General features: G+C 49.7%; 2 protein-coding genes across 2 annotated transcripts; both read right to left on the bottom strand.

The window, feature by feature from the left end:
- Nucleotides 1-3285: 3285 nt before the first annotated feature.
- Nucleotides 3286-9397, bottom strand: FAM205A (family with sequence similarity 205 member A). The gene is made up of 4 exons (XM_038751699.1): nucleotides 9183-9397; nucleotides 8568-8664; nucleotides 8179-8239; nucleotides 3286-5522 (listed from the first exon to the last, which is right to left on the bottom strand). Exons 1-4 carry the CDS (start codon nucleotides 9351-9353, stop codon nucleotides 3386-3388), a joined length of 2466 nt encoding a protein of 821 aa, XP_038607627.1. The 5' UTR covers nucleotides 9354-9397; the 3' UTR covers nucleotides 3286-3385.
- A 6307-nt stretch (nucleotides 9398-15704) lies between these two features.
- On the bottom strand, nucleotides 15705-22622 carry LOC119932481. Its single transcript, XM_038751705.1, has 4 exons — nucleotides 22449-22622; nucleotides 21226-21322; nucleotides 20395-20455; nucleotides 15705-17590 (listed from the first exon to the last, which is right to left on the bottom strand). Exons 1-4 carry the CDS (start codon nucleotides 22611-22613, stop codon nucleotides 15823-15825), a joined length of 2091 nt encoding a protein of 696 aa, XP_038607633.1. The 5' UTR covers nucleotides 22614-22622; the 3' UTR covers nucleotides 15705-15822.
- Between the last annotated feature and the right edge of the window lie 5141 nt (nucleotides 22623-27763).

The following is a 27763-nucleotide window of genomic DNA, read 5'->3' as shown; positions in this document are numbered from 1 at the left end:
ATTATTATTATTATTATTATTATTATTATTATTATTATTATTACCACAGTGCTTGGCACATAGTAAGTGCTTAACAAATACTATCATTATCATTATTATTATTAGGGAACATGTCTAGCAATTCAGTTGTACTCTCCCAAGCATTTAGTACAGTGTTCAGCACACAGTAAGTGCTCAATAAATACCTCCCAGGGTTTAGAACAGTGCTTTGCACACAGTAAGTGTTTAACATGTGCCATTATTATTATTATTATTATTATTATTATTATTACCACAGTGCTTGGCACATAGTAAGTGCTTAACAAATACTATCATTATCATTATTATTATTAGGGAACATGTCTAGCAATTCAGTTGTACTCTCCCAAGCATTTAGTACAGTGTTCAGCACACAGTAAGTGCTCAATAAATACCCCCCAGGGTTTAGAACAGTGCTTTGCACATAGTAAGTGTTTAACAAGTGCCATTATTATTATTATTATTATTACCGCAGTGCTTGGCACATAGTAAGTGCTTAACAAATACTATCATTATCATTAGGGAACATGTCTAGCAATTCAGTTGTACTCTCCCAAGCATTTAGTACAGTGTTCAGCACACAGTAAGTGCTCAGTAAATACCCCCAGGGTTTAGAACAGTGCTTCGCACATAGTAAGTGTTTAACAAGTGCCATTATTATTATTATTATTATTACCACAGTGCTTGGCACATAGTAAGTGCTTAACAAATACTATCATTATCATTATTAGGGAACATGTCTAGCAATTCGATTGTATTGTACTCTCCCAAGCACTTAGTGCAGTGTTCAGCACACAGTAAGTGCTCAATAAATACCATTAAAGGGAGATCTGAACTGTGTTGTGCACATCTTCATGTCTCCCCATCCTAAAAAAAATCCCTCCTTTGCCCCAAGGCTCCCCCCCGTTATCGCCCCATGTCCCTCCTACCATTCACTTCTCCAAACTCCTTGAGTGAGTTCTCTAAACTTACCGTCTCAAGTTCCTCTCCTCCAATTCTCTCCTTGCCCCTCTCCATTCTGACTTCTGTCTCCTTCCCTCCACAGAAACCTCCCTCTCAGAGGTCACAGATGATCTTCTTATTGCCAAATCCAGTGGCCTCACTCTATTCTAATCCTTCTGGATGCTCTCGACGACTCCCTTTTCCTGGAAACATTGTTCAATCTCGGCTCCACTGAGATTGTCTTTTCCTGTTTCTCTCATCTCACTGGCCACTCCTTCTCAGTCTCTTTTGCGGGCTCCTCCTCTGCCTCCCACCCCCTAAGTGTGGGGGGTCCTTCAAGGTTTAATTCTGGGTCTCCTTCTGTTCTCCATTTACACCCACGCCTTTGGCGAATTTTTCTGTTCTTACCACCTCTACGTCGTCGATTCCTAAACCCCTCTAGACAGTGAGCTCACTGTGGGCAGGGAATGTGTCTGTTATATTGTTATACTGTACTCTTCCAAGCGCTTAGTATAATGTTTGGCACACGGTAATCACTCAACAAATACGTTTGATCGATTGGTTTTTCTACATCTCCAGCCCTGATCTATAACCCTCTCTGCAGTCTCGCATTCCCTCCTGCCTTCAAAACATCTTTACTTGGATAATAATAATAATAATGATGGCATTTGTTAAGTGCTTACTATGTGCAAAGCACTGTTCTAAGTGCCTGGGATACAAGGTGATCAGGTTGTCCCACAGGGGGCTTATAGTTTTAATCTCCATTTTCCAGATGAGGTAACTGAGGCCCAGAGAAGTTAAGTGACTTGCCCAAAGTCACACAGCTGATGATTGGCAGAGCTTGGATGCCCTCCCGTCCCCTCAAGCTTAGCATATCCAAAACAGAGCTCCGTATCTTTCCACGCAAACCCTGTCCTCCCCCTAGACTTTCTCAACACTGCAGACAGGACCACCATCCTTCCTTTGTCTGTAACTTTTACCGTTATCCTCGACTCTTCTCATTCGGCCCACGTAATCCAACTGTCACTAAATCATGTTAGTTCAGGCTTCATAACTTTTCTAAAATCTGCCCTTTCCTTCCCATAATAATGATAGCATTTATTAAGCACTTACTGTGTGCAAAGCACTGTTCTAAACGATGCTACCCCATTAATCCAAGGATTTAGACTGTTCTGAATACTGCATCGGCCTCCCTGCTGACCTCCCTGTCTCCTGTCTCTCCCCACACCAGCCCACACTTCTCTCTGCTGTCCAGATTATTTCTCCTAAAAAAATTCAGTCCATGATTCCCCACTCCTCAAGAAACTCCAGTGGTGGCCCGTCCACCTCCTCATCAGATGGAAATTCCTTACCACTGGCTTTAAAGCACTTCATCACCTTAACCCCTCTGACCTCACCTTACTACTCTCCTACGACAATCCAACAATTTCACTCCTCTAAATCCAACCTACTCACTGTACCTCTATCTCATCACTAATCTCACCCACATCCTGCCTCTGGTATGGAGCAGCCTCCCTTCTTCACAACCGACAATTTCTCCCCTTTCAAAACCTTATCGAAGGCACATCTCTTCCAAGAGGCCTTCCCTGACTCAGCCCCCATTTCCTTTTCTCCCACTTCCTTATGCTTGCTCCCTTTATTCCCCGCCACCCCCCAGCCCCATAGCACTGAAAAATTTAACAAATTATGGATATTTACATATTAATGTCCATCTCCCCCTCTAGACCAGAAGCAGCGTGGCTCAATGGAAAGAGCCCAGGCTTTGGAGTCGGAGGTCATGTGTTTGAATCCTGAGCCCACCACTTGTCAGCTGTGTGACTTTGGGCAAGTCACTTCACTTCTCTGGGCCTCAGTTACCTCATCTGGAAAATGGGGACTAAGACTGTGAGGCCCACATGGGACAACCTGATCACCTTGTAACCTCCCCAGCGCTTAGAACAGTGCTTTGCACATAGTAAGCGCTTAATAAATGCCATCATAATTATTATTATTATTATTAAACCGTAAGCTCGCTATGGGCAGAGAATGTGTCTGTTATATTGTTGTGCTGTACTCTTCCAAGTGCTTAGTACGGTGCTCTGTGCACAATGAGTGCTCAATAAATAAAACCGATTGATTGATGACCCCTAGTCCGACTTCTACACTCATTCACTTCCTAACCCGGTTCCTCTCCCTGACCCCCAGGGAAACCAACCCCAACCAAATCCACCTAGCAGACAGGAGCACAGAGGCGTGATTGCTCTGTGTCCCAACTTTCAGTGCTCCCCAGGCATCAGCCCATGGCCGGTGGGATAAGAAGTAAGACACAGCTCATCTGCAGGAAGATTTGTATATTTTCCAGGATATCACGTTTATGCACGAAACCGATGACTGTGCCTCGGTGAGCCCAATAAAGCTTCAGATGGGCCTTATCTTCTTGCAGACTTCAGGGGGCCCCGGGCCTCTTTGGGCCTATTTTGTGAAGATATCCCGAGGATGATGTCTGGGGCTGTTTGGGGAGAGGCCCACGGGTCAGCAGGGTGGAGAATCCTGGCTGCAGGGTAGAGGGACCCTGGGGGAAGAGCGGCTTGGGAGTCCCCAGTGAGGTAGAGCTCTTCTTCTTTAGCTCCCCCGAGGCGGTTGTCAGCTGAGCCCTGGCGCTGATGTCCGCCTGCCGGCCTCTGCCAATGGTGCCAAACCACATCTTCAGTTTATCAGAAATCACGGCTCTGGGCAACGTCTGGCAACCCCTGCTGACCCTCACTGGGCCCGACGTGGGAACTTGAGGGCCGCGGGACCTGGTGGATGCCACATCCCTTGCTGCCAGGGCAGAGACAGGGGCTCTGTCGCGGCCTTGGCCGGCATTATTCTTCCTCTCCTGGATCCCTGCTGGAGCTCCCGAGTCTCCTGCAGCCCTGGGAGGGCAGAGCGATGTCTTGGAAGAACATACAGACAACTGAACTGGCTTCTTGCTCTCCTGCCCTGAGACCGGGGCAGTTGGACTGGCAGGCCTTTGGTCCCGAACTTCCTCGGCCTGGCAACGGTCCTCGCTGCCCAGTGAAGCCTCTTGGCAGGCCGCAGTTGGGGAGAGTTTTGGCTCTTCGGATTTCTCTCCCTCTGGTTCATCTGTCGCAGTGTGTTCTGGACAGTGTTTGTGGTCTGTGCTCACTGGCATCCGGGCAAGGACTGCTGAAGGAACCATACTGGACATGGCCATGTTGTAGAGCAGACAAAACCCAGTGACGAAGTCCAGGTATTTCTGCTTCAAGACAGATTCCAAGTTCTTAACTGATTCCTCAGACAGGCCCAAGGTTTTAACCAGGAATTGTTCCTCCCGCGGTCTGGGCTTCAACCTCAGCATCAGAGATGAAGTGAATCTCTGTTCCGGCTTCCGAGGTCCGGTCTCCAGGGAGCCCGGGGTGGGGGAAGATGCCAAGATGGGGGCCAGATTTCCGGAGCCCGAGAGAGCTTGGGGGCCCGGCAGGGGGAGAGGGGCTAGTGGTGGTGAGGTGTTGGTGTCATCCTGACCACGGTGCACTACTGAGGGGATTTCTCCTTGTCGAAGCTGGTGGGATTTTTGGGCCATGTGTCCCTCTAGGGCCTCCTTCCCTCGGTTCAGAGTTTTCAGCCTGCGGGAGTCTTCAGGCATTAGGACTCTTACGGCGGCACCGGTCCCTTCCGAGACCTCTCCTCCTGAGTCCTCGGGAAGTGCGAGCCCCGTGTAGCTGGACACTTGATGGACGGAGCTCTGTCTTGAGGAAGAGCCGGGGCTTTTGTGTTTCTCTTGGGCATTCCGGCCTCCTTTCGGTTGTGAAAACTGTCTTCGGGCCTCCATGATGCGTTTGGGCAGTCCCCACCTGTGTTGGACGATCATTTTCCTGATGTTGCCCTCCAGTAACTCCTTGGCGTCACTGGGCACAAAGGCCAGATCGCCGGTGTCGATGGATATCAGTTTCCGGTGCTGACTAGCTGCTGTGGCCTCTGCGGGTCGAGGAGAGGTTTTACTGCCGGCCACAGAGTCCGGGGTGGGTTGAATCCTGGGATCATGGGAGGGCCCAGTCTCTGTCTCCTCCTCCAGACTGCGTCTCTCTGGGTCATCTTGCCCCTGGGTTGGAGACGCCGATTCCTTTGGTTCCCTCTGCAAGGGGACGGGGTGGGCGGGAGTCGCGGGCACCCTCGGACTCTGGGAATTCTCGACCCTGTTGGGCAGCCCCCATTTCTGGAAATGGTGGATGCGCTTCAGATGGCTCTCCAGGAGGCCATAGGTCTTGGGGCTGAGGAGAGGGGGCTGGAAGAGGGACACCGTCTCTGTGGGCGAGGCCTCGGGTGCAGTCCGCAGCTTAAAGGAGGCATGTTCCCTGTCTATGTGGACCTCTTCTTTAGGGCTCTCCGACCGTGCGTGGCCAGAGTGCGGAAAGCCCGGCTCCCGGTATTGGCGACTCTTCTCCTCCAGCTGCAGGGTTGCAGGCAATTCTTCCAGAGGGAGAATCGGGATCCTGGAACTGCAGGTACAGTGAGCTGATTTGGAGGCGTTAAGCCGTGAGCCGTGCTTCTGGAAATGGTGGTTTTCTGACTCCAGGCATCTGTGGAAAGACAAGCCAGGCCATGTCACCTTATCCGCCCTGGAGGGGAGGGGGAGGGACACGGTGGAATGGGTACGTTCCTCCAAAAACTCGCCCTGAGCTTCCTTTCTGAGGCACTGGCAGATGGCGTAATTGGGTTTGCCGCAGAACAATGTCATGCCTGGAAAAGTACGGCCGCTGTTCCCAGCTGAGGGGAAACCGACTTCCGGTTGGCATTCAAAGTCTGGGACTTCAGAAGCTGGCTTGCAGTTTCAATCTCGTTTCTACTGGGATCACTAAATTCTTGACCACCAAATCCAACCAGGGACCACAGCTGAAGAGACAGGAATGGGGATTGGACCAGATTAGGATTTGTGTTGGGATTTGAGCACAGTTGATGGGCTGGGGCCTGTGATTTGACCGCAGCTGGTGGGATGGGGACTGGGATTTGACCTGAGCTGGTGGGATGGAGCCTGGGATTTAACCACAGCTGATGGGATGAGGTCTGGGATTTGAATGACGTCAAGGTAGCGAGGGGTGGGTTTGCGTTGCCCAGTGGAGAGCAGCAGGAGGGAGAATGCATCAGGGACCGGACCATCACATATCTAAAATCCCCTTCCCCAGAGACTTTGCAGGACAGGGCGGACCCATCTGTCCTAGCAGGGGACAGGGGACAGTTTGCTCTAGTGGAAAGAGCTCAGATCTGGGAGTGAGGACGATAAATACAATTGAATGAATTTGTCTGCTAGGTGATCCTGGGCAAGACATTTCTCTAATCTGAGCCTCTGTTTCCTCTCCTGGAAAATGGGTATTAAATGCCCGTACCCCTAGCTCCATAGACTGGCAGTCCGTATGGAACAGTGACTGCTTGTATGTACCTCAGCGTTTAGCACAGTGTTCATCACATCACCCTTAATTCTTTTTATCATTATCTTATCATTATACTATTATTTTATGATAGTCTTCAATTATCATTATCTTCCAGACCGTAAACTCACTGTGGGCAGGGAATATGTCTACCAACTTTGTTATATTTTATTCTCCCAATCACTTAATACAATGATCTGCCCACAGTAAGCACTCAATAAATGAATTATTATTATTATTATCCCAAGTAAATCAACAAGGTTTCCCATCTGGCCTGTAAGCTCACCGTGGGCAGGGAATGTGCCTGTTTATTGTTGCATTGTACACTCCCCAATGCTTAGTAAAGTTGCGTGACTCAGTGGAAAGAGCACGGGCTTGGGAATCAGAGGTCGTGAGTTCTAATCCCAGCTCCGCCACGTGTCAGCTGTATGACTTTGGGCAAGTCACTTCACTTCTCTGTGCCTCAGTTCCCTCATCTGTAAAATGGGGATTAAGATTGTGAGCCCCATGTGGGACAACGTGATTACCTTGTATCTACCCCAGCACTTAGAACAGTGCTTGGCACATAGTAAGTGTGTAACAAATATCCTCAGTAAGTGCTTAGTACAGTGCTCAGCACACAGTAAGGGCTCAGTAAATATGATTTAAAAAATACTCTGCAGACGGGAACTGCTCCATAAATACTACTGACTGACTATCAATACTGTGGGCCCTGTTTTTATTTCAGTGTGGCACAGTGGAAAGAACCCAGGTTTGGGAGTCAGAGGTTGTGGGTTCTAATCCCGACTCCACCAATGATCAGCTGTGTGACTTTGGGCAAGTCACTTGAACTTCTCTGTGCCTCAGTTACCTTATCTATAGAATGGGGATTAAGACTGTGAGCCCCATGTGGGACAACTTGATTACCTCATATCTATCCCAGTGCTTAGAACAGTGTGTGGCACATAGTAAGTGCTTAACAAATGCCATTATTATTACTATTATTATTTCTTCTCTTAATGACTCAATACATTCATTTATTTATTCATTCAACTGTATTTATTGAGCACTTACTGTGTGCAGAGCACTGTACTAAGCGCTTGAGAAGTACAAGTCGGTGACATATAGAGACGGTCCCTACCCAACAACGGGCTTACAGTCTAGAAGGGGGAGAAGGACAAGAAAAAAAAACGTGGACAGGTGTCAAGTCATCAGAACAGATAGAATTAAAGCTAAATGCACATCATTAACAAAATAAATAAAATAGTAGAGATGGACAAGTCATTGTTTCATTTCCTAAAGTTGGGTCCACATTCAATCCTGTGAAGACTCTCTCTTTGGGATCCATCTGAAGTCCATCCACTTCTAGACTGTGAGCCCACTGTTGGGTAGGGACCGTCTCTATATGCTGCCAACTTGTACTTCCCAAGTGCTTAGACAGTGCTCTGCACACAGTAAGTGCTCAATAAATGCGATTGTATCCACAGTCCCAGTTTCAAGGAACTGAGGGATCCCCCAGAGCGGTAATGAGGAGGGTCCCAGTTCTGACCTCTGCACAGCCGGGGGTCACAAGCTCCCCTCTCCGATGGAGTCCTGAGCCCTGGCCTCCTGTTGACTCGCCAACCGTGCCCAACAATCATAACACACGTGTCCACCCGTCGTACACGGTCATCCTGGGCATTATCATTCATTCCTCATGTCTAAACTCCCCTCCCTCCCAACCCACATTGGACTCCTCCTCCCTGGCTCCCTCGCTTCCATCCTGGGGAGTCTCAGAGTCTAGGTGGGGGCCCGGGGTGGGGTGGGGGGGACCAAAGGAAGAAACAATCACCTTGTCAGGACACGCAGGACTTCCGCTTGATCCTTGGCGTGTTCTTGACACAGCCTCCAAACTAGAACCCAAGAGAACGGTTACTTGGGGTTCCTGCCTCTCGCTGCTACTCAGAGCCAGACTGTGCCCGGTAGCGTAGGGCGGATAGGTCCCTGAGAGCAGTTGCCACCAGTGTCCCCTCTCCTCCCTCTTCCACAGGTCATTCGAAGCCCCATTACGGCCGGACTCTCTTCTAGCACTCTAGGACTTCAAGGGAGTGGGGCCTTTAACTTGGGCAGGCCTGAGTCTGGTCCTATGCCCCCTGAGAGCAGATGAAGACGATCCTGGGACCCCAGGGTTTGGAGTTGACGGCTTGGGCATGGACACAAGAGAAAAGAGGTGGACGGTACCTTTATTCGACGTGTTGTCCGGTGCGTCCTTCAGGAAATGCAGAGACTGGCTGGAAGCAGTGCGGTGAACGGGGATGTGGGCCGGATGCTGATCTCTCTGTTAGGCAGGAAGTCAAAAAAACTTCATTTTCTCTCTTTCCCATCTCCCCCCAACACTGGCTGACACTGCTGGGCCTCCTTTCCTCTGGAAGAAAATTTTTGTTTCCTTAGAAGAGGGCCCCTGTCCCTGCTCCAGGAGATTTGGGGCGGGCCAGAAGGGCAAGTGAGAGTCGGAGCAGACTTGGACTGGAGGAGGAAGAACCAGGCGGACCAAAGTCCAGAGAGCCCGAGTCCGGCCCAGGTCCAGAATCCAGGAGGCCTCAGACACCCAAAAAAAGATCTCCGTGAGCGGCAGAGGCCCTAGCCAGGGCTGACTGCAGGGGATCCTCAGTTGGGGAACTGGACACCTGTCGCACAGTGGACTAAGGGGAGGAGGACGGTGAACGGGGATTGAAAAGGGATGGGGAAAAAGTGACCAGGGGTAGCTTACAGTTCTCAAGCTGTAGCTACAATAATAATAATAATAATGGCATCTATTAAGCTGTTCTAAGCACTGAACGTGCCAGAATTCCCTACCAGGCTGTGGATCTCATCCTGCTTCCCCCACAGTCCAATGCGGCCCCTCTGGACCTGCCAAAACAGCACCACGAGGAAGAGGAGCACGAAGCCCCCATCAGAGCAGGGCCATTCCAAGGTCCACAGGATGGCGACGATCGGGATCAGAATTGCTTCCAGTATGTCCCACATCGTCCAGGACTGGGTTGACTTTTCTCGCCCTGGCTGACCCAATGTCTGGACCTCTGAGGGGCTACTTGCATCACTGAATTGGGAACCAATCCCCCAGAGCTGTGTCACAAAGAGAGTTGAGTCACGAGGGAGGGGGCTCTCGTCAGGTGGTGACGGGGGAGGGAGGGAGAGAGAGGGAGCTGGGGAAAGAGCATAGTCGGGGAGGGTGAATTTCATTCATTCATTCATTCAATCGTATTTACTGAGCGCTTACGGTGTGCAGAGCACTGTACTGAGCACTTGGGAAGTACACGTTGGCAATATGGCGGCCAGTTCTGGAGGGATAAAGGAAGGGAAGGGGAGGTTCTCATGGGCAGTGAAGGTAGTTCCCATGGAGGAGAGTGACTCCTGAGCAGTGGTTGTGTCTGGAGAGAAGGGGGCTCATTTTCAGGGGGAATGGATGAATGGGTGGGATCCAACTGTGGGAGCAGCCCGGCTTAGTGGAAAGAGCCCGGGCTTGGGAGTCACAGGTCGTGGGTTCTAATCCCGGCTCCGCCACTTAACAGCTGTGTGACTTGGGGCAAATCGGTTAACTTCTCGGCGCCTCAGTGACCTCATCTGGAAAATGGGGATTAAGACTGTGAGCCCCACATGGGACAACTTGATCACCTTGTATCTACCCCAGGTTATGGGCCTGAGAAACAGGGAGGATGGCAGTGCCTTTTACAGGGATGGGAAAGTCAGGGGAAAGACGGTTTGGGAGGGAAGAAAAGGAGTTCTGTTTTGGACTTGGTAAGCTTGAGGTGATGAGAGATATCCAAATAGAGCTGTCTGGAAGGCTGGAGGAAATGTCCAGAGATCCAGGCTGGAGATGTAGATTTAGGTGTCATCCGCATAGAGATGGTAGTTGAGCCGTGGGAGTTCTCCAAGGGAGTATATGTAAATGGAGAATAGAAGGAGAACCTTGATGGACCCCTGCAGTTAGGGACCGACCCCGCGTGAAAGAGATTGAGAATGAATGGCCAGAGAGATAAGATGAAAACCAGGGGAGGACAGTGTCAGCGATGCCGAGGTTGGATAATAGAGAAGCAGCGTGGCTCAGTGGAAAGAGCCCGGGCTTTGGAGTCAGAGGTCATGGGTTCAAATCCCGGCTCCGCCAATTGTCAGCTGCGTGAGTTTGAGCAAGTCACCTAACTTCTCTGTGCCTCAGTTCCCCCATCTGTAAAATGGGGATTAGGACTGTGAGCCTGCCGTGGGACAACCTTATCACCTTGTAACCTCCCCAGCGCTTAGAACAGTGCTTTGCACATAGTAAGCACTTAATAAATGCCATCATTATTATTATTTTTCCAGGAGAATCGGGTGGTCAATGGTATCAAAGGCGCTGGGAGGGCCATGAAGGAAGTCAAGTATCTGGGGTTCGGGGTCATTCATTCATTCAATCGTATTTATTGAGCACTTACTGTGTGCAGAGCACTGTACTAAGCGCTTGGGAAGTACAAGTTGGCAACATATAGAGACGGTCCCTACCCAACAGTGGGCTCACAGTTTAGAAGGGGGAGACAGAGCACAAAACAAAACATATTAACAAAATAAAATAAGTAGAATAAAAATGTACAAGTCAAATAAATCAATAAATAGAGTAATAAATACGTACAAACATATATACATATATACGGGTGCTGAGGGGAAGGGAAGGAGGTAAGGCAGGGGGGATGGGGAGGAGGGGGTCAGGATTCCTGGGTTCTTTTCGAAGCCGTGGCATTGATTTGTTGCGTAATCTTGAGGCATGCTTGCAGTAGAGCTGGAATTAGGTCTCCTCACACCCGGTCCTTATTTCAATCCCCATTTTACTGCTGAGGAAGCCGGGGCACATAAGAACACACTCTAACTCATTTGGAGGGGGTTGAGGGAGTCTTTATTTGGGCAATGTATAAGACATTATTCAGTACTTATTTTAAGATACTTGCTTTTAGTAGAAAGTCTACCGGTTTCAGTCCTTGACACTCAGCGGGGCTTAGAGACTAAGGGCCTGGGAGTATTCATTCATTCATTAATTCAGTCGTATTTATTGAGGGCTTACTATGTGCAGAGCACTGTACTAAGTGTTTGGGAAGCCGGCAACATAGAGAGACGGTCCCTACCCGACAACGGGCTCCCAGTCTAGTAGGGGGAGACGGGCGACAAAACGAAGCATGTAGACAGGTGTCAAAGTCATCAGAACAAATATATTGAAGCCCATTTTATTGATGAGGGAACTAAGTCATAGAGAATGAATAAATAAATAATGTCGGTATGTGTTAAGCAGTTACTATGTGCCAAGTGCTGTTCTAAGAGCAGGGGAAGATACAAGGTAATCAGGTTGTCCCACGTAGGGATCACGGTCTTCATCCCTGTTTTACAGATGAGGTAACTGAGGCACAGAGAAGTGAAGTGACTTACCCAAGGTCACACAGCAGACAAGTGGCAGAGGCAGGATTAGAACCCACGACCGCTGACTCCCAAGAGCATGGTCTTTCCACTAAGCCACGCTGCTTGTCTAGAGAAGTTAAGTGACATGCCTGGCTCAGTGGAAAGAACCCGGGCTTGGGCGTCAGCGGTCATGGGTCCTAATCCTGGCTCCGCCACTTGTCAGCTGTGTGACTTTGGGTAAGTCACTTCACTTCTCTGTGCCTCAGTTACCTCATCTGTAAAATGGGGATTAACACCATGACCCCTGAAGACGTGGGACAACCTGATTACCTTGGATCACCCTGGCGCTTAGAACAGTGCTTGGCGCATAGTAAGCGCTTAACAAAAGCCATTATTATTATTAATATCCTTCAGCAGGCACAGGCAGAGCCAGAGTTTGACCCTGGGTCTCCTGACCCCCAAACCCATTCCTGTCTACTTGGCCACACTTCTTTGGTTTGGTTGTACTAACCGCTTAATACAGTGCTCTGCACACAGTAAGCACTCAAGAAATACGCTTGAATGAATGAATGGTTGGTGTCCCAGGCCCATTGAACTCCATTCTATCTATTTCATGTGAGTTTCTTGGATGCCAAGAGAGAAGAGCGTCAAATTCCCTTCCCCTTCCAGGAAATCCCTTTCCTGGAAACTCCCTTAACATGACTAGAGAAGGACGACGCCTCTTCCAGGGAGCCCAGCTCCCCTAAGAAGCTGCTGAAGTTTTGTTCCTGGAGACAGACGACGGGGTGCTAAAACCCCATAGTTTACGTTGTCTCCGAGATAAATTGAAATGTTTTGGATTCATCCATGCCACTGCCCCACTAAAGGTGGCTAGTTCAGTATCCAGGGCACCTGGGACTTCAAACTCACACTGCTTTGCACTTTTCAACATTTCTTTTTACCCCATTGCTTCCCCCTTCTCATAATTGACTTTGGTGAATCAGCTAGGTTGCAATTCTTTGAGGGCACTTCTCCAAACTGTTCAATACGTGGCTCTGCAGCAAAGTCAGTTCTCTGTAAATACCGACGATATTTATTGAATGCCTGCTTGTCTACCGTATCTTCTGTCCAGATTCCCCATCCCCTGAGCTGGGAATTGGGAGGCCAGAGCTATTGGAATGTTCCACCTGGCCCAGAAACATTGGATTGGTGGAACACGTTGACAGAAAATAGTCCTTTCGGGACCCAAAATAGCAAATATCATAGAATAGCAAAAGCCTTCACTTCCCAAAGGCAGTCTGATTGGTTCACATTGATTACCCGGAGAGATAATTCCTGAGTGGGATAATTCCACTCCGGGGAGACGGGCATCCGAAGGAGTAACATGATTGGCCCCAGGGACTCCAGCTGGTCTGATCAGATCCTGGGACATGATAATAATAATAATGATGGTATTTGTGAAGCAATTACTAAGCAGCTTGAGCCTGGAAGTCAGAAGGTTGTGAGTTCTAATTCTGCCTCAGCCACTTGTCTGCTGTGTGACCTTGGACAAGTCACTTCACTTCTATGTGCTTCAGTTCCCTCATCTGTAAAATGGGGATTAAGACTGTGAGCCCCCACATAGGGCAGGGACTGTGTCCAACCCAATTTCCTTGTATCCAGTTTGCTTGCCCGGCACATAATAAGTGCTTAACAAAAACCATTATTATTACTATTCTTGGTATCCAGTTTGATTGCCCGGCACCTAATAAGCGCTTAACAAAAACATTATTGTTATTATTATTATTATTACGGTCAAGCACTGTTCTAAAGTGCTGGGGTACCTACAATATAATAAGGTTGGACACAGTCTCTGTCCCACACGGGCTTACAGTCTTATTCCCCATTTTACAGACGAGGTGACTGAGGCCCAGAGAAGTGAAGTAACTTGCCCAAGGTCACACAGCAGATGAGTGGTGGAGCTGGAATTGGAAGCCATGATCTTCTGACTCCCAACCATGCCATTGTTGGGAGATGGTGGCGGTGCATTGGGGGGTGGGGAGTGGAAGGGGAGGCTGTGGGCGAGGAGGGGAGAGGAGAGGGAGAGCTGTTTCTGGTTGCCCCCTTCATCACCTTCAGATAATAATAATGATAGCATTTATTAAGTGCTTACTATGTGCAAAGCCCCATTCTAAGCGCTGGGGAGGTTACAAGGTGATCAGGTTGTTCCACGGGGGGCTCATAGTCTTGATTCTCATTTTCCATTTGAGGGAACTGAGGCCCAGAGAAGTGAAGTGACTTGCCCAAAGTCACATGGCTGACAAGTGGCAGAGCCCGGACTTGAACCCATGACCTCTGACTCCAAAGCCCGGGCTCTTTCCACTGAGCCGGATTGCTCCAGTTTGGGCGCAACATCCAACTTGTACTTCCCAAATGCTTAGTACAGTGCTCTGCACACAGTAAGCGCTCAATAAATACGATTGATTGATTGATTGATTGATTGACTGATTGATTGAATGAATGAATGAACATCCCCAATTCAGCAAAATCCCCCTCACCCCAACAGGTTTTCCACCCTGCCCCAGTTCCCTCATCCCCAGAAAACACAAGCTCCTCCCATTGTCCAGCACTGCTCAGAGGCAACATGGTGTAATAATAATAATGATGGTATTTGTTAAGCGTTTACTATGTGCAAAGCACTGTTCTAGGCGCTGGGGAGGTTACAAGGTGATCAGGTTGTCCCACGGGGGGCTCACAGTCTTCATCCCCATTTGAAAGATAAGGTAACTGAGGCCCAGAGAAGTTAAGTGGCTTGCCCAAAGTCATATAGCTAACAAGTGGTGGAGCCGGGATTTGAACCCATCACGCCTGACTCCAAAGTCTGTGCTCTTCCCACTGAGCCACGCTGCTTCTATAATAATAATAATAATAATAATAATAATAATAATAATAATAATGGCATTTATTCAGTGCTTACTATGTGCAAAGCACCGTGCTAAGTGCTGGGGAGGTTACAGGGTGATCAGGTTGTCCCACAGGGGGCTCACAATCTTAATCCCCATTTTACAGATGAGGTAACTGAGGCCCAGAGAAGCCCAAAGTCACACGGCTGACAAATGGCAGAGCCGGGATTGGAACCCCTGACCTCTGACTCCAAAGCCCGGGCTCTTTCCCCTGAGCCACGCTGCTTCTCTGATACTACACGGGGTAAATGGGCCATCATTAGTTCAGGGGCAGGCACAGTACAGCAGGAGGGAGGACAGTGGCTGTCCCTCTGGCCACCTGGGCCTCTCCAACTGTCTGGGACGGGGATACCGAGCTCTGCGGTACCCTGACCGCAGTGCTCCCTGGGAAAATCCCTGACCCTGACCCCGTCTGTTCGGCTCTCAGAAAAAACTCCTCCGTGTCTCGACTCGGAAATTCTTCATCCCGAGCTGTCCTTCGGTGGCCAATATGGAGGGCAGGAAGAGAGATCTGAGATGGGTCACGCCCGACCGTCTCCACATCCACCCTCCCCTGACTTCCACAAATCCTCGCCCTGAGGATGAATTTGTTGCCGAACTGTATTTTCCAGGCGCTTAGTACAGTGCTCTGCACACAATAAGCGCTCAATAAATACGATTGAATGAGTGAATCCCTGTTCCTCTCCCCAACCCTCAGAAGACACCATATCTATAGACAACATATCTATTCTATTTATTACATATCTATTCTATTTATTTTATTTTGTTAGTATGTTTGGTTTTGTTCTCTGTCTCCCCTTTTAGACTGTGAGCCCACTGTTGGGTAGGGACTGTATATGTTGCCAATTTGTACTTCCCAAGTGCTTAGTACAGTGCTCTGCACATAGTAAGTGCTCAATAAATACAATTGATGATGAAGACACCATCCAAATTCCCCCAGCAGGACGAGCCCTCGGATCTGGCTGCAGCTGGGATCCGAGTTCCAGAGTTTCCCCAGGCCCCGGCCCGGGGCTGGCGGGACAGATGGCAGACACGGCTCTCCGGAAGGAAGAGGAATTTATTTGAAAGAGGACTGGGATGGTGAGTGAAATTGGTGACTGGGCTGTAATGAGAACTAGCTGATTCCCCGTGCCTCTTATCTTGATGTTTCTGCAAATTTAGGGGGCTCTGTGTCGGGGCCTGGGGATATGGTCGGAGTATGATATCTGGGGCTGTGCGGGGCGAGGCCTGCGGCTCATCGGGGCAGAGAAGCCGTGCCGTAGGTGAGTCAGACCCTTGGAGAAGGGCAGTTTGGTGTTCTCTGGTGATGCGGACCTAAGCTTGCCCGGTTCTCTTAAGGTGACTATCACTGGAGCTCCAGGGCCGACTCTCTCCTGCCAGCGTTGGCCAAGAGAGCTGAACCACGTCTTCAGTTTTTCAGAAAACGTGGCTTTCGGTGGAGGCTGACTGCCTTTGTTAGCCCTAGCTGGGCCTGGGATGGAAACCCCAGGGCCACAGGAGCCGGCGGTTTCCAGGGCCGAGAAAGGAGCCCCGCCGTGGCCTCGTCTGGCGGCCTTCTTCCTGCTCTGGATCACGGTGGAAGTTCCCGAGGAGCTTGTAGTGTTGCGGGGGCAGAGTGATGACTTTGACCGTCGGGAAACCTGTTGGCCTAACCCCTGGCTCTCTTGCCCCGAGGCCCAGGCAGGTTGGCTCTGAAGTCTGCTCCGGTCGAGGGTTACTTTGGAGTGGCGACGCAACCTACTGCCCGGTGGAGTTTCTTGGCATTCAGCAATGGGGGTGAGTTTCGGCTCTTCTGATTTCCCCTGCTTCAGTTCATCTATCACACTGCGTTCGGAACAGTCTCTATCCAGCGTGGGCTTGACCTCTGTGCTCGCTGGCATCCAGGGAACCGCCGCTGGAGATACCGCAATGGACATGGCTATATCGTAGAGCTGGCAAAACCCAGAGAGGAAATCCACGTACTTCCTCTGCAAGACAGATTCCAGGCTCTTAATTGAGCTCTCCGGCAGGCCCCAGAGTTTGACCAGGAGTCGTCCGTCCTCTCGTGGTCTGGGCTTCAGTCTCAGTGTCAGAGTTGAGGTGAATCTCTGGCCTGGCTTCAGAGATGAGGATGTTGCCGTGGAGGAACTTCCGGGGCCCGGGAGAGCCGAAGGGCCTTGCGGGGCCGGAGGAGCCCGTGGTGATGAGATGCGGGTGTCACCCTGACCACCGGGCACAACAGAGGGGATTTCTCCAAAGCTAATCTGGTGGCATTTTGGGGCCTCCTTGTCTCTCTTCGGAGTATTAATCCTGAGGAAGTCTTCAGTCAGGGCTGAACCTTTTCTCCAGAGAGCGGAAGGCTGGACATCCAGCTCTCCTGCCTGGGACGCTAACGGACTCTGGGCTTCCAGGACCCAGTTTTGCGTCCTCGATTTCTGGATGTGGAGCATGGACTTTAAATGCTCCTCCAGAAGGCTGCGAGTCTTGGGGCAGAGGAGTGAGGGCCGGCAGCAGGGCTCCGTTCCCACGAGTGAGGCCACAGGCTCTAGTAGCTGCCCAAGAGGTGTTTTTTCTGTGTCTTTGTGGGCTTCCTCTTTAGGGTCCTCTGACATACTGAGGGCAGAGGGCGGGAAGTTCTCCTGTTGATGCGTCTTCTCCAGCTGAGGAGTTTGAGGTCCTTCGTCCCTAGTGGGAGGTGGGTCCTCTGTGCCACAGACATATTGGGCTAACTTGCAGTCATTGGGCCGTGAGGCGGTCTCCTGGGAATGGTGAGTTCCCGACTCCGGGTCTTGGTAGCAAGGCAATCCGGACTGAGTCACCTTCTCAGTGGGTGGTTGGAGCACGGAACAGGGGGCACCACCCTCCAAGGACACCCCTTGGGCTTCCTCACTGAGGTGCTGACGGATGGTACAATCCAGTTCGCCGCAGACCGTGTCTGTGTCGTGCCTGAAAAAGAACGGCTACTTTTTCCAGCTGAGGGGAAGCAGCTCCCTGTCACTCTCAGACCCTGCTCTCACGCTCCAGGGCTTCAGCAGTTGGCTCTCGTTTTCCTTCTCTTTTCCAGATGGATCAACACACCCTTGGCCACCTGGCTGAGTCAGGGACCACAGCTGATGGGACAGGGAATGGAATTCGACCATGGCTGACGGGACGGGGACTGGGATTTGAAAGATATCAGGTCAGTAGGAGCCAAGAGAACTAGGAACTTTATTCGGGTCTGAACAGTAAAGGGCTTGAGGCTCTTTACCCACTGGAGAGCAGCGGGAGAGAGCCTGTGGCAGGGCCCTCAGTTGGGCCGTCGCATATGTAAAATTTCCTTCCCCAGAAACCTTTCAGGACAAGCCAGATCTGGCAGTCTAAGCAGGACCACAGGCCTAATGGAAAGAGCGTAGTCCTGGGATGCAGAACACCAGGATTCTGATCCCAACACCACAATTTGACTCCTGTCTATACTTGGGCAAGTCACTTCACTCCTCTGGGCTTGTTTCCTCATCTGTGGAAAAGAGATTCAATTCCTGTTCTCCTTGCTTCTGGGAACCCACGAGGGAAAGCTATCTCTTGTCCCTACTCTGGAGTTTAGCGCAATGCTTATCACATAAGCCCATAATAATTGTTATAGTAATAATGATGGCACTTGTTAAGCGCTTACTATGTGCAAAGCACTGTTCTAAGTGCTGGGGGAGATACAAGGTAATCAGGTTGTCCCACGGGCTCACAGTCTTCATCCCCATTTTTACAGATGAGGTAACTGAGGCTCAGAGAGGTTAAGTGACTTGCCCGAGGTCACCCAGCAGACATGTGAGCCCACTGTTGGGTAGGGACCGTCTCTATATGTTGCCAACTTGTACTTCACAAGCACTTAGTACAGTGCTCTGCACACAGTAAGCGCTCAATAAATACAATTGATTGATTGATGGATGTGATGGAGCTGGGATTAGAACCCATGACCTCTGACTCCCAAACCCAGGCTCTTTCCACTGAGCCAAGCTGCTTCTCTAGCATCATCTCTATCATCTCTACTATCTCTATCATTATCATTATTATTATTGCTATTTCCTGTCAAATCAGCATAAATGCTCCTCACCAACTGGTCCCTCTTACCTATCTCCATTGTCAGTCCTGTTCCATTTAGATTTCTTTTTTCTCCTTATTCAGGAAATTTGTTTCCTCTTTTAAAATCGGGTGAACTGTTAATCATGGTCACCCTCATTTGGGTTTATCTGCATCCTCGGTCCCAGTGGCAAGAAACTGAGGGAACCCCAAGACGAGTAAGGAGAAGGGGCCCAGTCCTCACCTCTGCAGAGCTTGGGGACAAATTCCCAAATCTGAAGGAGTCCTGAACCTTGAGATCCTGTTGACTCCCCAGTTCTGCCCAGCTGGCACAGAACAGATGCCCACCCACAGTGTCTGCCCCCCTCCCCACAACATCCCCAGAATTCAGTATCAATCCTCCTTAAGGAGGACTGACATTGAGATGAGTGTGGGGGCGGGACATGTTGCTGAATTACATCTACATCAGCGTGGATATATATATATATATATATATATATATATATATATATATATATATATATATATATATATATATATATATATATCAGAGAAGCAGCGCGACTTTGTGGAAAGAACATGGGCTTCGGAGTCAGAGGTCTTGGGTTCCAATCCCCGCTTTGCCACTTGTCAGCTGTGTGACTTTGGGTGAGTCAGTTAACTTCCCTGTGCCTTAGTTACCTCGTCTGTAAAATGGGGATTAAGACTGTGAGCCCTAGGAGGGAGGACCTGATAACTTTGTATCTACACCAGTGCTTAGAACAGTGCTTGGCACGTAGTAAGCACTTAACAAATACCATCATCATTATAATTATTATTATCATTATCTATATTGTGGGCAGGGAATAGACCCACTCTCCTGTATTATACACTCCCATTCATTCATTCAATCGCATTTATTGGGCATTTACTGTGTGCAAAGCTTGGGTGAGTACAACAAAACAATAAAAAACATATTCCCTGACCACAATGAGCTTACAAGTCTAGAGTTCCCAATTGTTTCCATACAGTGCTCTGCACACAATAAATTCTCAGTAAATACTATTGACTCTATACCAACTGATATGAGGTTTCGAGTATCCAAACTGTATGAATGGATGAATGTTGTAAAGAGCGGGTTGACAGGGTGGGACAGTTTGTTACTGGTAGTAGCCCGGCAATGAATAAAAACCCAAGGAGGATGGGATTAGGAAAATTAGAGGCACAGCGGAGAAGGACAGTGGGACCACAAGACGAGGAGGTCATCCCATCATCCTCAGGATTTTTAAAAATATGCAGGCGCCCCTAATGAACCCCCAAGCCACCCAGTGTGATGTCAGAGTTGAGGAAGCCTACTTTGAGGGCAGAAGTGGAAGGGCAGAGGATGTTGGAATTGGTAAAAGAGGGATCGGAGGACAATAATCTCTGCTCTACGGCAGGAGTCCACCGGTCTCTGCAGCGATGTGGGATGAACCCGGAAACTATGTGGCTTTGGCCCTCTTGAGGCATCATCCCTTCCTTGGATTGGTAGTTATTCCGGGGTGACGGGCGGAATATTTCCCTTCTGGGAGGGGATCACTTACGGGAACTCCAGTACGTTGCTAATGTGAGGCCGTCGTCAGCAACCCAGGCAAATTATGCTTTCACCCCCAAGGCTGTACCCCTCTTACCCGGAGAGTCTCGTAGCCAAGCGGGTGTGAAAAAGAGAAAGAATAGATCACCTTTTCAGGAGGCCCAGGACCTCCTCTGGATCCTCGGTGCGTTCTTGGTCCAGTGTCCAAACTAGAAACGAAGAGAATGGGTTACTTGGAGTTCCTGGGAAGGGGTGGGTTCTGCTATTTGGAGCCGTACTATGCCCAAGCACTCTTCTTCTCTACCCTATAACCACTGCAGGCCAACCCTCAACACAGATAGTACAATAGCCCTCTGCTCCTGCCTCCCACCTCCATTCTTTTCCTAAGATTATTGGATCATTGAGAAGCAGCGTGGCTCCATGGAAAGAGTGCGGGCTTTGGAGTCACAGGCCATGGGTTCAAATCCTGGCTCCGCCGCTTGTCAGCTGCGTGACTTTGGGCAAGTCACTTCACTTCTCTATGCCTCAGTGACCTCATCGGTAAAATGGGGTTGAAGACTGTGAGCCCCACGAGGGACAATCTGATCACCTTGTAACCTCCCCAGCACTTAGAACAGTGCTGTGCACATAGTAAGTGCTTAATAAATGCCATCATTATTATTATCGTTATTATTATTATTAAAATGGGGATTAAGATTTTGAGCCCCACAAGGGACAACTTGATCACCTTGTATCCACCCCAGCTCTTAGTAAGCGCTTAACAAACACCAAAATTATTATTACTATCATTAGAGCCCCCCCTTACAGCTGAGCTCTGTTCCACAACTCTAGGATTGAAAGGGCTGGAAACTTCGTACTGTCTTTCTCTGGACAAGATCCTTTTACACCCTAGAGCTGGGGAGGAGACTCTGGATGCTAGGGTCCCGTGGCTGGGAGCACTCGGGGTCCTGTCCGGAAGGAGGGAAAGGGAGGGCAGTACCTTTATCTGATGTATCCTCCAGTTGATTCTTCAGATGATGCTGATGCAGGAAGGAAGCAGCATGAAGAGCAGGGGTTTGGGCTGGGCTCTGGTCTCTCTGCCAGGCCAGAAGGCAAACAAACTTTATTCTCTCTCTTTCCCTTCACCCCCCTCCCAACCTTGATGAGAACCACCTGGGATTTCTTTCCCCTAGAAGGAGATCTCCCCTCTCGAGGTCACACCCGAAGAGTTTCCAGTAATCTACTAGTCTCGGCTATGGGAGGGAGGGGCAAGCAGAGGCCTACCCATCCCATTCCTAGCTTGGCCAGTGGCTAGTCGGTGGAAGGCAACCTGCTATAAGTCAAAATTCACCCATGCTGGGCCGCAACAGCATGAGAGAGTCGAGGGGGGAACTCTCGACTTGACTCGACTCGAGTTTACCACATGGAAGGCGGCTGCGGTAAACCGCTTCTGGATTTTTACTGAGAAAACGCTACGGATCCACTACCGGAGCGATCGCAGATGGAGAGCGGGGCATTCTGGGAGAGATCATCATCATCAATCGTATTTATTGAGCGCTTACTATGTGCAGAGCACTGTACTGGAGAGATGCGTCTGCGGGGTCACCGTGGGTTGGAAACGACTCGACGGCCTAAGACAAGAAGGAGTTCTTCCCTTCACTAGAAGGGGGCCTTCATTCAGTCGTATTTATTGAGCACTTACAGTGCTCTGCACATAGTAAGCGCTCAATAAATACGATCGATTGATTGATTGATTGATTGATACTGTCAGCAGAGCACTGTACTAAGCGCTTGGGAAGTACAAGTTGGCAACATATAGAGACGGGGTCCCTACCCAACAACGGGCTCACAGTCTAGAAGACGGACTCCTGGCTCTGTTTCAGGAGACTTGGGTTGGGTCAAGCGGGGAGACTGAAAGTGGAATCCGACTTGCACTGGAGGAGGACGACTCTGACAAACAGAAGCCCAGAGAGCTTGCCTCCGGCATGGGTAATGCTCAAATTCAGCCCAAAGGCCTCAGACCAAACCATGAACCCCGTGGGCTGCCCGGGGCTTGCTGCGGAGAACAGGACAGTGGTCCTCACTTGGTGCTCTGGACATTCATTTGGGGCTGGTTCTCTTCCCCTCGGGGGAAGGGGAAAGAAACGGGTTTGGGAGTGTGGGGAGCCGACAATCCTCTGAGGCCCTTAAAACCCAGAGGGTGGGTTACGCCGGGGTCCCTACCAGGTTGTCTTTCTTCTCCCACAAGGCCACGTGGCCCCTCCGGCCCTGCCAGACCAGCAGCAAGAGGAAGAGAAGCGAGAAGCCCTCATCAGAGAGGGGCCACTGTAGGGCCCAGAAGACGGCAACGATGGGGAACAGAAGGGCTTCCAGGACGTCCCTCATCATCTAGGACTGGGACACTTTCCTTGCCCAGCCGGCCCCCAGGAACGCATCCGAGTGGCCCCAACTGCGTCACCAGGGTGGAAACCGATCGCCCAGGGCCGGGTCACAAAGGCAGTTGAGTCACGGGAGGGAGGGGCTCTCATTGGTTGGTGGGGGAGGGGGAGTTCTGTGTGTGGGCATGGGGCTGACTCCCAGGGGATTGGATGGATGGTTCCCATTGGGATGGGAGACTCCCGGAGTGACTGGGATGGGGAAGGAGTTCAGTGGATGAGGGTTGTCTCCCCTTGAGGCATCTGAGGCCTGTGTCATCCTGATAATGGGGACAAGGAAAAGAATGGCTCAGTGGAAAGAGCCCGGGCTTTGGAGTCAGAGGTCATGGGTTCAAATCCCGGCTGTGTGACTTTGGGCAAGTCATTTCACTTCTCTGGGCCTCAGTTACCTCATCTGGAAAATGGGGATGAAGACTGTGAGCCCCACGTGGGACAACCTGATCACCTTGTATCCTCCCCGGTGCTTAGAACAGTGCTTTGCACATAGTAAGTGCTTAACAAATACCAAAATGATTAAATTATTATTAAGCAGGGACTTTGGGAAGGAGCCTGGACTTGGAAGTCAGGGGACTTGAGTTCTACCACTTGCTTGCTTTGTGTCCTTGGTAAAGCACTTGACTTCTCCGTGCCTAATTTTCCACATCTGTAAAACAGAGAATAGAAACCTATTCTATTCTCCAGGCTCCATGTTTTTTGGTCCCAAGTGAAACAGGGACTTTGTCTGACCTGATTATTTTATTTCTGGGATGGGTGGGTCCTAGGACTCCCAGCTGCAGCTGTGCTATCCAAATGAGGGAGGAGACCTGCAAACTTTTATTTCTCTCTCGCAAAGAAGCAGCTGGCTCTCCTTCTACCCCCACGCCACACTTCCCCAGCTCCCAATTTCTTTCCTAGCCTGTTTCTAACGGTCGGAAGAAAGTTGAAAATATTCAACCAGGAGCTGGGGAGCTTGACTCCTGGGTCCTTTTTTCGGCCTTGCCATCGGTTTGCTGAATGACCTTGGGGAAAATTCAGGGCCAGGGATTAGAACCCAGGTTTCTTGGCATTCAGTTCTTTTTAAATCCCTATTTTATGGATGAGGAAACCCGAGGCCCCCCCAAACACATTCAAACTCTCACTTGGAAGGGGTGGGGTTAACATTTGGGTAATATGTATGATGTATATTCAGTATTTATAATAAGATATTGTATTTTAAATGGTAGAGAATCACATTGGTAATAATCCTTGATCCTTAATGGGGCCAGGAGACTAAGGGTGTGGGAAATCATGTCTTTAAGGCTGATTTTATAGATGAGGGAACTGCTGAGGCACAGAGAAGTTAAATGATGCACCCAAGGTTGTAGAAGCAGCATGGCTCAGTAGCAAGAGCCTGGGCTTGGGAATCAGAGGTCATGGGTTCTAATCTCGGCTCCGCTACTTGTCAGCTGGGTGACTTTGGGCAGGTCACTTAACTTCCCTTGGCCTCAGTGACCTCATTTGGAAAATGGGGATGAAGACTGTGAGCCTCACGTGGGACAACCTGATCACCTTGTATCCCCCCAGCGCTTAGTGCATCACACATAGTAGGCACTTAACAAATGCCATCATTATTATTATTATTAAGTGGTGGAGCTGGGGTTTGGCCCTGGATCTTTGAACACCCAATCGGGTGCTCATCTACTCAGCCCGGCTGCTTCTGATGGTGTCTGAGACCCAGTGGACTCCAATCCTCCCAGGTTATGTGAGTTTCCTGGATGCAAAGGCTGAAGAAAATGCTCTGATTCCCTTCCAGGATTCCCCTTTCCTGAATCTTCCCTTAATCCCTCCACCTTTAACACTTCAATGCCTTTTTTCAGGGAACAGGGTCTCAGCTCTCATTAGAAGCTGCTGATGTTTTTTTTTCCTGGAGGCTGCAAACAGGCTGTGAATAATAATAATAATTATAATGATAATGGTATTTATTAAGTGCTTACCATGTGCAAAGCACTGTTCTAAGCACTAGGGAGGTTACAAGGTGATCAGATTGTCCCACGGCAGAGGGGGCTCACAGTCTTCATCCCCATTTTACAGATAAGGGAACTGAGGCCCAGAGAAGTGAAGTGACTTGCCCAAAGTCACACAGCTGACAGTTGGTGGAGCTGGGATTTGAACCCATGACTCTGACTCCAAAGCCCGGGCTCTTTCCACTGAGCCATGCTGCTACTTTCATCATCTCTGAGATGAAACAAAATGATTTGGGTCCAATCACCGGATACTGCGGCACTTGAGCGTTCCTCACCCGAGTACCTGGGAATTCACCCCAAAATTCCACTGCATGTGTGTCAATTTCTTTATATTCTATTGTTTCCCTCTACCTGTAATTGCCTTTCTAACATCTTTCTCCCCTGCTAGACTGGAGGTTCCTGGAGGACAGGGATTATTTCTCCCAGCTGCTTAATATTTGGCCATTGCAGCTGTGGAAACCAACTCCTAACCAGCCTTACTCTATTTTGTTTTCAATTTCCCATTTTGCATTAATCGACCTTGTCTTCCCCTATTGTTGATTTCAGCCTTCCCTTCTCCAACTTCAGCCACGGCCTGTCCTCAAATAAGGAAACCGGAGCCGCACTTGATTGGGTTCTGTTGTTAGTGTGAAGAAACACCACGACCACCATGGACTTCTCCCACCTTTCAGCGATAATGATAATCATAATTATGGAATTTGTGAAGCACTTACTATGTGCAAAGCGCTGTTCTAAGCATTGGGGGGATACCAGGTGATCAGTTTGTCCCACTTGGGGCTCACAGTCTTAATCCCCATTTTCCAGATGAGGGAACTGAGGCAGAGAGAAGTGAAGTGACTTGTCCAAGGTTACGCAGCAGACAATTGGCAGACAATTAGAACGCATGACCTTCTGATTTCCAGGCCTCTGCTTTGTCCACTAGGCCATGGTGGTGATGAGCCGGCCTTTAGGGCAGCAGACTATGTCTGTCCTCGTCCACAAGGAACTGTAGTAACTATTGCAATGAAAAACCCCCTGGGGTATGTTGCTGCGACTTAATTTTTTGTTGGGCTCCACACAACCGATTCCTGGGGCCCACCCACTTAGGAGGGGGAGAAGGAAGCTAGGAAAATCCTTCCATCATGCCCCTCCATGAAGGCATAGCTGAATCAATCAGAGAGGGAATTGGCAAAGGAAATAGAATTGCCACGTTGGGGAAAGAGAGACCCTCGGCCGCCCTGAGGTGAGATGTTTGTAAGTTGGGGGCTTGGAAGAGTGAGGTGGAGGGAGAATTTGTGCTCTGCACACTGGAAGAAAACAGAGCACAGGGAGGCATAATTGAGGATCTCTGGATTTCAGAATCCAAAGTAATAATTATGGTACTTATTAAGCACTTACTCTGTACCGGGCACTGTATTAAAGGCTGGGGCAGATACAAGCAAATCGGGTTGGATCCAATCCCTGTCCCACGGGGGCTCCCAGTCTCAATCCCCATTTTACAGATGAGGTAACTGAGGCACAGAGAAGTGAATTGACTCTCCCAAGGTCACACAGCAGACAAGTGGCGGAGCTGGGATTAGACCCCATGACCTTCTGACTTCCAAGCCAGTGTGCTATCCACTATTCCAGGACTCTGGAGGAACAAGGCCCATTCCCCGGAGAGGGAGAAGAACATGTGCTGTGGGATGCCTACAGGGAAGTAGTAGATCCAGTGAACGGTGATTTGAACTGGATTGGTTTTGACTGGTTCCATTTGGGCTAGAAGTTTCCTGCCCAGGCCCCTGCTCTACCCCTGTCCATCAGCTCTGAGAAGTGAAGCCTTTCCTAATGAGTTTGACCTGCTTCAGCTCGAGCTGTCCTCCGGTGCTAATGTGGGGGAGGATTCACGCCTGACGCTCCCCTCCTCTGTCCTCTGTCCACTCCTGACTTCCACCCCTCATTGCTCATCCCTGTTCCTCCAGTGGTAGTTATCTCCCTCTGCTTCAAACAGAAACCCCTCACCATCCACTTTAAAGCCCTCAATCCCCTCCTAACTCACCTTGCTACTCTCCTACTAAAACCCAGCCCTCACATTTCACTCTTCCCGTGCCAACGCGCTCACTGAACCTCAATCTTGTTTCTCTCGCAGCCAGCCTCTCATCCACTTTGTGCTTCTGGCCTGGAGTGCCCTCCTCTTTGTAACGGACGACAATTTCTCTCCCCACCTTCAAAACCTTTTTAAAGGCATATCTCCTCCAAGGGGCCTTCCCTAAGCCCTCCTTTCCTCTTCTTCCAATTCCTTCTGCATCTCCTTGACTTGCTCCTTTTATTCTTCCCCCCAACCCAGCCCTAGAGCGCTTATTTATAGATCCGTAATTTTATTTCTTTATATTAATAATGATGGCATTTATTAAGCGCTTACTATGTGCCAAGCACCGTTCTAAGCGCTGGGGAGGTTACAAGGTGATCAGGTTGTCCCACGGGGGGCTCAGTCTTAATCCCCATTTTACAGATGAGGGAACTGCGGCCCAGAGAAGTGACATGCCTGAAGTCACACAGCTGACAATTGGCAGAGCCGGGATTTGAACCCATGGCCTGTGACTCCAAAGCCCACGCTCTTTCCACTGAGCCACGCTGCTTCTCAATATCTGTCTGCCCCTCTAGAATGTAAGCTCGTTGTAGTCAGGGAGTGTGTCCGTTCTGTTGTTATATTGTACTCTCTCAAATGCTCAATACAGTGCTCTCTGCACACAGTAATAATAATGGAATTTATTAAGCACTTACTATGTGCAAAGCACTGTTCTAAGCACTGAGGAGGTTACAAGGTGATCAGGTTGTCCACAGGGGGCTCACAGTCTTAATCCCCATTTTACAGATGAGGTCACTGAGGCCCAGAGAAGTGACTTGCCGAAGTCACACAGCTGATAATTGGCGGAGCCGGGATTTGAACCCATGGCCTGTGACTCCAAAGCCCACACTCTTTTCACTGAGCCATGCTACTAAGTACTCAATAAATAAGACTAACCGACAGACTGACCGACTGATGGACTTTCTGTCCCAACCCCCAGCGAAAACAATCCAAATCCCCCAAGCGTGTCAGAGCTCCCAGTCCTGGCTGCAACCCGGGGCCGGTGGGACAGACGGAAGACATAGCTCTCCCACA

Source organism: Tachyglossus aculeatus, chromosome 9, assembly GCF_015852505.1.
Source record: "Tachyglossus aculeatus isolate mTacAcu1 chromosome 9, mTacAcu1.pri, whole genome shotgun sequence".
Lineage (NCBI taxonomy): Eukaryota > Metazoa > Chordata > Mammalia > Monotremata > Tachyglossidae > Tachyglossus > Tachyglossus aculeatus.
This window is presented reverse-complemented; position numbering and strand designations above follow the sequence as displayed.